The following is a 12,674-nucleotide window of genomic DNA, read 5'->3' on the forward strand; positions in this document are numbered from 1 at the left end:
TGGAAAGGATACAAAGACGGATGACAAAATGGTTTCAGGACTGTACAATGATAGTTATGAGGATCGGCTGAGAGAATGTGGACTGCAGAGTTTGGCGGATAGAAGAAGGAGAGGTGATATGATTGAGACTTTTAAACTGTTGAGAGGTGGTTACAGGGTTGACACTGGGGAGTTCTTTCGCTTGGTTGATCAGCGGGAAGGAGTGATGACAAGAGGCCATCCCTGGAAGTTACGAAAGGAAACTGTGAGCAAGAGGGTAAGGAGTGGTTTCTTTGTGTGGAGGGTGGTTGAGCCGTGGAATGCATTGCCTGATGGAGTGGTGGGAGCGAGAACGGTCAGTGACTTTAAAGAGTGGTATGATAAACTTTGTGTTTCTCAGGGGGGGATCTCCCCTCGATGAGTCTTGACAGACTTTATGTCTTAGGAAGGACCTCCCTCGATGAGTCTTTTGACTCCTTGGAGGCCTGAATAATAATAATAATAATATGCTTTACGCAGCCCTCCCACAATGAATCTTTGGACTCCTTGGAGGTGTCATGTAATAATAATAATATTGCAAATATTGTTATTATTGTCATTACTATCCCTTTGTGTAGTGCAAATATTGCACTACTCAAAGCATTCAAATGGAGTATCTGGCAAGTTTACAATAACAAGTAATACATTAACAAGTTCAATCATGGCACAGTGATTTTATGATGGGAATGTGCTTGATAAGCATATGATAAATGCTTTCCAGGAGTGAAGATGACAAATGCTGTTAGAATACAAGCAGAGAAAGAGAAAAAGTTTTTCGCTTTGGGTGGTTCAAATTATTTGAAAAGTGACACATATAAAATGAGAGTGGCTATGAATAAGTTACTAAAAAAAATGAAAAAATAAAGAAAAAGAGAGTAAAGATTATTGCTTATGATGGGTGTAAACTGAAAAGAAGGGTCATAATAGCTAATGAGTGAGTGCATATGTTACACAGAAGGAATGGTGTGTAGTTTATGGATATATGTTGTGAATTTATGGGAGAAAAGCCACATATATAAATGATGTTTTGCACTTTTTTTTACAACCTGGTTGGTCAAATGATTAGGAAGCGTAATCTTCAACCAACATGCAGCAGGTTTGGATTCCAGTATGAGCATTGATTTTTGTGATTGCTTTTAGGTGCGAAATGAATTTCACTGTCCAGTATGAGACTACACCCTACTTATTGGAGGTCTGAAGTAGCTTGAAAAAGTTCAATGTTTGGTCCTTAGAGCAAGATTTATAGATTATGCAAAAAAATATAAATTAAAAAAATGATAATCATAAAATCTCTAGCCCATATGTTTTCTTCCTTTCATGGGTGAGAGTTACATAAAAAATAAAAATAAATAAATAAATAAATAAAAACTTGAATGGATTTGTAGTTAAGTGAGAGTATTAGTCATTAAGAGAATGGATGTCCAGAATCAAGGAAAAGTACAGTTATTAGGATGGAAGCATTGTGAATGTATTGGTGTAAGCACTTATGAGGCAAATAAATATGAACAGCATTTACTTGCCTCATGATGAATGTAGAATGTAGTAAAACAATGAGTGGAAGAGGATGTCATGGATGCATGTAAGGATACCTGAGCTTAAGGGGCTATTGCAGTCCATGTTTACAAATGCCAAAAGCAACAGGAATAAGCAAGTGAGGGAATGGGACATTCAGTTTAGCCAAAAATTACAGACATTAAGTGAGATTTGGATGACAGAGCAGAAAACTATGGAGTTAGAATGCAATGGATATTGTATTTTCAAGAGGGGATCAAGAGCAATATAGGCAGGGGTGGGGAGGCTTATTGTTGATGACAGCAGAAGAAATGCAACTAATGAGAGATGGTAATTCAACTGGAAGGCCTTCAAAGTGCAAAAGATGTAAATGAAGTGTATTGACATATCAGCAAAATAAGAATAGGACAATAATCACTATGGAAGATTTTAACTCTATAGTTAAAATAGACTTGTTTGTTCCATGAAAGAATGGAAATGGAATTTTTGCAACTCCTGAGGAATAATTACTGAAAATAACATGTGATGGAGGGAACCCAAGGTTGAAGTATGTTGGATCTATTCAGAATATCAGAGAATTTTCCCCTAACCAAAATAACCAATAATCCAGAAGTGGCTAAGTATGTGAGAACTATACACATATAATTATGAAAAACTTTTAAAGCATCTTGAAGCATCAAAATTGTACCATGGCATCAGAAATGCAAAAGAAACGGTAAAGAGGTGTTTAAAGAAATCCAAGAATTAGAAAAATCAAGCAGGAGTTAAATGAATCAGTAGCATCAATAAGCAGAAGTTGCATAAAAAGAATAAACAAAAACGTGATGAGCAAGTTCATGAGAAATATAAAGCAGTGGCTAGAAGAGAGTGACCAGAATAGTAAAGAAAGCAAAATCAAATGATGAGAGAAAATTAGCCAAGTAGACCAAAAAGAATTCCAAAAAGTTACTTTGCTATGTGGAGAGGAAAAGGAATAATGATTATGGATGAGATAACTTTAATGAATATAGAATAGTAGGAAAGTAACAGGAGTAGAAGAAACAGTTGACTAGCACTGAGTGATCATGTTGGCAGGTTGTATCATCTAGGTGAAGATAATATAGTGGAAGTGAGGGGAATATATGTGAAAATAGAAGTAGATAATCTGGAACAGAATATTGCAAAATTTTAAGCTGAATACATATAGCAAGAAGTGAGATTAGATGGAATAGCTGCACATGTATTACACGAATGTGCAAGATAAAGGCAATGCACAATGAGTAGGTATTAAAATTAAATCTCAGCAGAGGCAAGGCCCAAAGTGAGTGGAAGTAGGAAAGACTATTCCATTACATAAGAAAGGATCCAAAACAGATGCAGAAAATTTCTTTATCACTATCTCACCTCTTCCTCCTAAACATCAATGCCTTTGTTTATCTAACTTCAAATCCTATTCACAGTTTTGCTAATGACAGTACTTTCCATTCTTCTTCATGTGAGAAACCCAAATGACTGAAGCTCCACTTCCATAAGATGGCAAACCTGATTGGCCGAGTGGTTAGCATATCCGGTCTCCAGCCAAAAAGCTGCGGGTTCGAATCCCAACATGGGCATGGATGATTGTGATTGTCTGTGAAAGTACTAGTGGTGGTAGTCGGCAGTAGATGGCGTTGGTGTTAGATGATGACGATTGGTGGAGTAGTGAGTGAGGAGTTGTAGAATAGATGCCCTCCATCGATAAGTCTTTGAACTCCCTGGAGATGTGATGTAATAATAATAATAATAATAATGTTTTAAACATCTCCTCACTATTCTGATGGAGTGAAGATAATTTAGTGAATTTCAATGTTACCAAAATGGAAGAAAGATCCTACTTTACTTTACGTCCTCTTACTTTGAATAATGTTCTGATTTCTATTCAAGTTCATTTTCACTTCTTGGGATGACTTTCACATCCAGCTTATTCTGCATAATCATATTACATCCACAGTCTCCTGCTCAACTACTAACACTTTCCTAACTCCAAACTAGATCCTCCACTTTCCCCTAGTAATATAAAAACTAGAGCAGCTCCTGTCAATCCACACAGAGTCCAACCCAAACATATCAGGATTGGCTGTCCGATAGGTATCAGAGAGTTATGTATGGTGGGGCAGTTTCAAGGAGGCAGAGGGTTACAAGTAGGGTCCCACAGGGCTCGGTAGTGGGATCTATAATGTTTAACCTTTATATCAATAACATTGTCAGTAAATTGCAGGGGTATATTCAGTTGTTTGCAGATGATGCAAAGCTGGGAAGGATTATTAGTAATAGTGCAGATGTGGTAGCCCTGCAAGAGGATTTGAATAAGCTAGATAGATGGGCAAATGAATGGGGGTTTCAGTTTATTGCAGCAAAATGTAAGGTCTTGAGGTTTGGGACACATCAATGGGATTCTGCATACTCTATGGGAGGAGCTATACTGGAGGAAGTAGGGGAGACATGAGATCTGGGGTTGATGATTGATAGAAACCTGAAATTTAAGGGACATATTGCAAAGGTGGTGAAGTCTACACAGAGGATTGCTGCAATAATGAGAAGGACACTGACCTGCAAAGATAAAAGAGTTATCATTCCATTGTATAAGACTCTGATCAGACCACACTTAGACTATTGCTCTCAGATTTGGTCCCCAGGATTTGAAGGGGATCAATTAACTGTGTAAAGGGTACAAAGGCAAATAACAAAGATGGTTTCAGGACTGTACAATGTTAGTTATGAGGATCGGCTGAGGGAATGTGGACTGCATAGTTTGGTGGATAGAAGAAGGAGAAGTGATATGATTGAGACTTTTAAACTGTTGAGAGGTGGTTACAGGGTTGACACTGGGGAGTTCTTTCACTTGGGTTGAACAGCAGGAAGGAGTGATGACAAGGGGCCATCCCTGGAAGTTATGAAAAGAAACTGTGAGCAATAGGGTGAGGAGTAGTTTCTTTGCATGGAGGGTGGTTGAACCATGGAATGCATTGCCTGATAGAGTGGTGAGTGCGAGAACAGTCAATGAGTTTAAGGAGTGGTATGATAGACTTTGTGTTTCCTTGGAAGGCCTCCCACGATGAGTCTTGATAGACTTTGTGTTTCTTAGAAAGGACCTACCGCAATGAGCTTTTGACTCCATGGAGGCCTGAATAATAATAATAATAATATTGAACTAATGTTCAATATTCATTTTTTTTCTTCCTTCTTTCACTCCTTCTAGATCTGTTCTTTGGAACAGCCTTCCACATGTTGTTTCTCCCAATGAATACAATTCCCAGCTTTTCAAGAAGCTTGTTAATGGATTCCTTCTTTTACCTTAACTGCACAACCACATATAGCATTGTTATGTTATCAGTCTTGTGACCTGTCATGTGTGTGTGTGTGTGTGTGTGTGTGTGTGTGGTCAATATAAAAGAAACAAGAAAATTACAGAGGAGTCAGTTTCTGTGGAGAGATTGTTAAAGTATTGGAAAAATTAGTTCATGGTCAAATTCAGGAATGATAGAAATAAATGAGGAAATGTGGCTTTGTGAAGGGGAGATCACAAAGCCATAACCCCCATAGTGTGTTGCTTTATGAAAAGTCTCGTCTTAGTACGGTCAGTGAGTAACATTAACATTTTTGTTTCCTTGGTCTGATTATTCCATACCCTGTTCTCAAAAGTGAGAGAACAGATTACCATATTAATCCACAGGCACTTCTCTTCAAGTACAAAAAAAAAATTAAATAAAAAAAAAAACTATTTCACAACTAGCAACAAAGTTAATGAATGTTAAAAATGAGTACATATTTTCTTTTCTTATTCTATATTTCAGGTGAATACTAATTTTTGTTATTTATGCATTTTAAGTTTACTCAAAGAGTAAACTGTTTCTTTTTTCAAGTTTTGCTTAATAGTTACAACAAATTAGTTTCCCCAAAATAGGGTCATAAACTTCTATAATTACAAAGTAAAAATTCAACAGCCTAATGGGTTCAATCAGCATTTGTGACTAAAGTGCTCTAAAAATAAAGATTAAAATTAAAATGAATTAATAAATAAATAAAACACAGCTAAATTTTCTTTGTCAGAAACAAGAACACACATGCATACCAAAGAGGTAAGGAAATAATTATAGACCATCATAATATGGTGTATTTTGTAAATGCATTCTTATATAGCAACAGATCATGAAATTTGATACATTTTAAAACAGAGATCCTAAATGCCAAATTTTAAATTCCATCCTGCAAAGAGCAATTATTATAACATTTTGAATGTTATAACAGTCCAGTTATAACAAAAACTTCAACTGACTTGAACTTGAAAACCAATGTACATGTATGGTCAAATGTACACTGCACTGCATACCTGGTTAGCCGAGTGGCTAGTGTATCCACTCTCCAATCAAAAGGCTGCAGGTTCATCTTGTCATTGGTGTTAATAATAATAATATAATAATAATAAAAAATTTTCCCCACACTTTTTGGGAAACATTGTTCAATATATATCTATCCTAAATCATAAAAATGTTAGTAACTTCCACCCAGAACAAAGTTATTACAATTTTGACATATTTTTCTTCTTTTGCACCTGTGCAAATGGCCTGCATGAAACAAAAATTATTGAAATTGTATGATAAATTTTTATATTCCAAATACCAAATTTCATTAAAATCCATCTAGCTTAAGTCCAGAAATAATTTTATGAAAATGCACCCTAAAATATACAAAAATACAATTCTTGCTATTACTGAAAAACTGAAGTAAACTATATTAAGAAATTAAGACATGTGAAAAAAAATTAATAAATATTTGCTAATAATCACCCTTTCTCATAATATTCTCAATTAGCCATGTAACTCACTGTAAAAAAAAAAAATAAATAAATAAAATATTATGCAGAACTTACATTCAGGCCTCATTCCAACACTTAGGCATTTCTTTAACCTACACTCTTGACACTTCCGTCTCATATACATATCAATTTCACAATTATTGCCATATTTGCACTGGTATACTGCATTTTTTGTAATGCTTCTTCGAAAAAAACCTGGAAAAAAACATCAATAGGCCATCGTTAATTAACTTCAGTAAGAGTATTATTATGCATTTAAGGACTAAAAAAAGTATTTTTTTTGGCTCTCATCCATGAAAGGTTTTTGTAAACCCATAGTAAATCTATAGCATGGGCAGCCTAAGAATTTTTTTTGATATTTTTATTAATTTTATATATTTTTTGTATTTTTTTATTTATTTTTTTACATAGCCTATAATCCCTGCTCTTGAGACCAAACATGGAACTTTTCCAAGCTACTTTACATCTACAACAAGCAGAGTGATAATCCCATACCAGGCAATGAAATTCATCTCCCATTCAAAGATAATCAGAAACATCCATGCCCACAATGAGATTCAAACCTGCAGCCTTAGAGAGGGTACACACTAACCACTTGCCAGACCAGCAAACTTAAGTAATAAAATGTATTTATTTATTTATTTTTAAAAGCTCCTGTGGTTGTTTTTAATGCGATGGTGGCAATATCACGACTTGGTATATTGCAAGAATGTTGTAAAATCCTTACATGTATCTCAACCATACTGACTGGAAGGCTGAGTGGATAGCATCTCTATTTTTCAACTAGTCTGTGGGTTCAATTTCACTGTAGCATGAATGTCTTTATAAGATACAATACATATTTAGTGGTAGATGAAATTTTTCACCTGATATGAGATCACATCCATGCTTATTACAGGCTCGATATAGTGGCAGAGGGAAAGTATCATGTTTAGTGTCTTTTAGAATAGGAATCCTTTTCTAGAGAGATTATCATTAAAGAATTAAATGAGATTAAAGAATTCATTGAGCTCTCGTCTTGCAATTAATATCATGTATCATTAACACTTGCTATAATTTTCAACTGTTATTCTCAGTGGTGGCACCCAGAGGGTCCCCCCCCCAAAGAAAAAGGAAAAAAACACTAGAAAATTTTCCAAAAATCTTTTCCTAATTAATAAAATTCATTCTTTTTTTATTTATGTTGTGTCGGGTCTTCTATTTCCATACTACTTATGAATTAGCGATCATTGCAGATGCTCAGTCATAGGTCATATGCCATGTGTAGTGTGTATTCTCAAATTGTCTACTCAACTCCCCCCCCCCCCAAGATTAAACTCTGAGTGCACTACTGGTTATTCTATTGCATTTTGTCTCTTTCACAGTATGCACTTAAAATGGTCTTAAAAAATGAAACCAAAAATTCTTCTCATATTAAATATTTATTTCTAATGTAAGTGACTTCTGGAATGTATTTGTGCCTCTTCAGTGTATATATATCATTCATCATCATCATACGTATCAAGGATTTAGGCCTAGTATGGCCTGTTCCGGCCTTAGAAGTCATCGTTGAATCGTTTAAGAGGACATTCTGGTTTTCTTTTTCCTAATGGCTTGTACTTTAAGGCTTGTTTATTCTTTGAACGTGTTCCATCCATCTATGTTTATATTTTTTAATTTTTTCAATTACTGGTTCTTGGTTTAATTCTTTCATAATATCTTCGTTTCTTTTGTGATCAAATAGGGTATATATATATATATATATATATATATATATTTCGTAATAGGAAATGTCGTAGTATCTCCTTGTTAAAAACTGGTAATGATTTCATCCTTTCCCAGACCATTTTCTACTAATTATAGGGAATAATTGCCACTGACCTGGAGTTCATTTGCTGGGGATGAAGAAATGCATTGTCAAATTACCCTGATGGAAACTAAACGAGTAATTAGTATAGCTGATTTAAATCATCTGAATATTGATTCGGTAAGAGAGAAAATGCATAAGAATGAAAAGTTTATTGAGCTGCTGCAAGACAACTTTCTCATGCAGCATATGAAAAAAAGAACTCAAGGACAAAGAGTGTTAAATTTGATCATAACATCAGAAGGTGTCTTCAGTTAAAGAAGTGACTATTTTGCTATGAATTGGTGACAGTGATCATATCATACTAACCTGGGAAGTAGCCAACTATATGGATACTCGAATCAGGACAGGTTACATGCTGAACTACAAATTTTAAATGGTAATTAGTTTACGGAATTAATAACGCATATAAAGTATATTAATTAAAGGTAACTTTAATAAATAACTTCTATATTTCGGCAACGTCACGTTGCCATCTTCAGGAACATAAAGATATGGTATGTGCACGCAGGCACTAACAAAAGCAAATGAGGAAGAAAGCAAGAAACTCATTTTCTTCCTCATTTGCTTTTGTTAGTGCCTGCGTGCACATACCATATCTTTATGTTCCTGAAGATGGCAACGTGACGTTGCAGAAATATAGAAGTTATTTATTAAAGTTACCTTTAATTAATATACTTTATATGCGTTGTTAATTCTGTAAACTAATTACCAGTTATGTATGACCAACGTATAAGCCTTGCTACTAGAATACAATTTTAAAATTATGATAAACTCAGGAGAATATTATCTTTGGTTCCATCATATCAGTTACTGAATGGGAAAGATATTAACAGTGCATGAAAAGCTTTGAAAAGATGCTTAAATGATGCAGTATTTGAAATGTGTCCCTAGAATTTGAAGAACAAATAGAATGGGAGTGAAATGGATGTACAATCTTATTAAGGAATTATGAAATATATAAAGCACAGGCCAGAAAAGTTACAAGTATTGCACAGAAAGCTAAGTTGAAGTATGAAAAGAAATTGGCTGTGCAGGCTAAAGTCAACCCAAAAGAATTTTATCATCATGCTGCAAGTAAAGAAAGAATGAATGCAGAAGAATGGCTTTACTGAATACAGGCAGTACCCTCATATCAGAAGCAGATGCAATAGTACAAATAACGAGTGCTCACTTCACCAAGATCTATCGACCTAGTGTATATAAAATAGTGCTACCAGTACAGAGGATGAAGAGATAGAGGTGCAAAGAAGGCAGTTCTAGAGCTGCTACATAACCTGGATAAGAATTTTGCAATAGAGAATGGGCTATCAGCATGTATGATAAAGGAATATTCAGCCAAACTGGCTATGACCTTCACATGTTTGTATAATTTGAGTCTTAGCTCAGGAAAGATCCCACAAGAATGGAAAGAATGCATGATAATCCCATTGCACAAGGATGGTGCAAAAACTGATGTGTCTAACTATCGAACCTATCAGAATCTCTGGAGTGATTGTCATTGTTTATGGGTGGACAAAGAAGCTATACTTTGCAAAGAACAGGTTTACTAAAGGGAAGTCATGTGTAAGCAATCTACTTATATTTTATAATAATGTTTTGGCTAAGTTGGATAAAGGAAATGGATACACTACGATACTGTTGGACCTCACTAAGCCATTTGATAGGACATGAAAAGCTGTTGCATAAACTGGAGAATATGGGAATGGAATGTAAACCAATTGCTTTTCATACTCCAACTTAGCTTTCTGTGCAATACTTGCAATTTTTAATAAGATTTGTCAGCCATCTACTTGGATAAGAAGGTAGCTGACAGACAAGTATCAGAAAGTGGTATATGGGGAGAGGAGTGAATCTGCCAGATTTAAGATGACCAGTGGTATACCCCCAAAGATCAGTAATAGAACCACTGTTGTTTAATCTATACACTAATGATAGTGGAAAGGACCTGACAGGATTTTCTTCAATTTTCCTTGCTTATGATGCAAAGAAAGGCAGGGAAATCAGAAATGATACTGATATACAGCATTTATAGTGTGATTTGAATAGGCTGGAAGTGTGGGCAAATGATACTGGCTATCAATTCAATGTTAGTAAAGGCATAAAGTTAGGCACTTTGGTGTGATGAGATACCCAATAGCATATTTTATTGGTGGGATTATGCTTGAAGTAACTGAAGAGGCTAGAGATCTTGGAGTTATGGTGGAAAGGAATTTGAAGTTCAAGGGTCACATAGCAAAAACTGCAAATACATCTTGGAGGATAATTGTGATGTTGAAATGAACACTGACATGTAAAAATATGGAAGTCATTTTGCCTTGATAAAAGCACACCTGGATTATGTGCAGATTTGGCCTTGTGGGTTCAGAGGGGGATAAGCTGTGGAAAGGGTGCAAAGAAGAATTAAAAAGATGATAACGGGATTATGGAATTATTATTACGTGGGCTGCAAATACTAGTAGATATGATAGAGGTCTATAAACTTTTGAGAGAGCATTATAGAATATCAGTTGATAAAATTTTTCATTATATGGAAGGTGGGCAGAGGACAAGGAGGCATCTGTGGAACGGGGAAAAGGGTGAGAGCTATATTTTCCTCTCACAGAACCGTAAGTGAGTGGAACAGTTTACCTGTTGAAGTAGTGAGTGTATCTCTAGTGTGAATGCGTTTAAGAGAGGGGATGACAGTTGCTTGTGAGTGATGTATGGATTCCTTGGCTCCCTGAAGGTCTAATAATAATAATAATAATAATAATAATAATAAGCAACATGTATGTATAATTTGCTGTTAAAAGCACAAAGCTAATTTAGCATGTATGCTCATTATATTTGGTGGTGATATTGATCATTTTCATCATCATCATTCCTGATTCCTCCTCCCCAAGGGATGAACAGAATGATATGATTATACCAACCATTTAACATCAGCTACTGAACATCCCCCATAATCACAGACAAGATTTCAATCTAGAAAAATAACACCCATTGACTCATTGATAGACTGATAGATTTCGAAGTAGTGTAGAAGTCTCTCAATGTATGCCAGTGGATTTTCATTAGTGCTGATCCCATATGGCCAGCCAGCCATGATTCCCTTCTTGCTTATACTGTATCATCATCAAAGATGGATGATATAAGCAAGAAAGCAAAAAAAATATGATGGAAGAATTTGAAACACTTGATATCCTGTATGAAGTTAATGAGATTTTACATAAGTCCTTTTAAATAAACCATATGATTTTTTATTTTTGCATAGTCAATCTCGTCAAATAGATGTGATAAAGTAATTTTAATTCCTGCTCCAAATGTATATTATATATATATATATAAACAATATAAAAGCAATATAAGCGTTTTTGAGATAGACCAATTGCTAGGTAATGTTGTTTCTATGATACAACAAGATCTATTTGATATTTTCTGTTTAGGTGGGAGAATAGCCAATCTATGCTTCAACTTCAATAGGCACAGCGATGATGTACACTATTACTTTAAAATATTCCACATTTGTAACTAATTTATCCCATAATATTGGAATTGGAAAAAGAGAGAGAAAAAGGAAAGAACAAAATAAGTTCTGAGTAACAGACCAAAAGGATAATAAATATTATAAATAAATAAAGATATTTTTAAATTTTAAAACAATAAATAAATAAAAATTATTCCTCAAAAGGAGTGGGTGGAGATCCTTTAATCATAACTAACTTTCTGGAAAATTTTCAATTTTTCTGCACTGTGGGACACTTAAGCACTACTTGCCTGAGTCAACTCAGGAAATGGCTAAAAATGGACCAAGATAAACAACTTTCTTTAGTCATTTCTAGTTTATTACTGAACTAGAAATGTTGCCACAAGAAAAACTAAGCTCCACCATTCCTTTTACATAAGACACACACGCACACACACAAAGGATACAATATTGCAGATAAAAGGAAAGAAGAATGTAATGCATTTCTATAAACTGGAACGAGCTTTGTACGCTTGAAGAAATAGGCACAGTACGGAAACCAAACCAAAACAAGCAACATTTTATGTATAGTGACTTAAGTAAACCACTATTAACAATATTTAAATTAAGGGGATATTAAATCCCACATTATTTCAAAGCCGAATAAGAAACTCAAAGATCGGAATCAAAGAGTTTCATGCCAAACATAGTAAACTATAAAAGTTTCGTAGGATTGTAGCATAAGCTAAAGCACGTAGTTCAACACTAGGGAAACTCATTGCAAAAGTGGGTAAAGTTCTGATCACTATTCTTAGTATTACCCATAACATTATAGCGAAAAGTTCTTTTTGCTATAACGTCAGTATTACCTGGTCTACCTACTTACTTACTGAGACCTCAATAAAGGTTGAAACCAGTCTGGGTGACCTTCCACTATAACATTATAACATCATACATCTCCTAGGAGATGTGTTTTGCATTATGGGTAATACTAAGAATCTTTTATATTATGGGTA

The 12,674-nt window shown here is 34.8% G+C and overlaps 1 protein-coding gene across 1 annotated transcript in view; it reads right to left on the reverse strand.

The window, feature by feature from the left end:
* The window catches only part of LOC150099990 (ecdysone receptor-like), a 98,004-nt gene that overhangs the window by 38,647 nt on the left and 46,683 nt on the right, over positions 1–12,674 (reverse strand). The window contains 1 exon segment of the mRNA XM_090403120.1: positions 6,419–6,559. Coding sequence (XP_090259246.1) covers positions 6,419–6,559 — 141 coding nt within the window.

Source organism: Typopeltis vanoorti, chromosome 13 (assembly GCF_054136105.1).
Source record: "Typopeltis vanoorti isolate ZY-2024b chromosome 13, IOZ_Tvanoo_1.0, whole genome shotgun sequence".
NCBI lineage: Eukaryota > Metazoa > Arthropoda > Arachnida > Uropygi > Thelyphonidae > Typopeltis > Typopeltis vanoorti.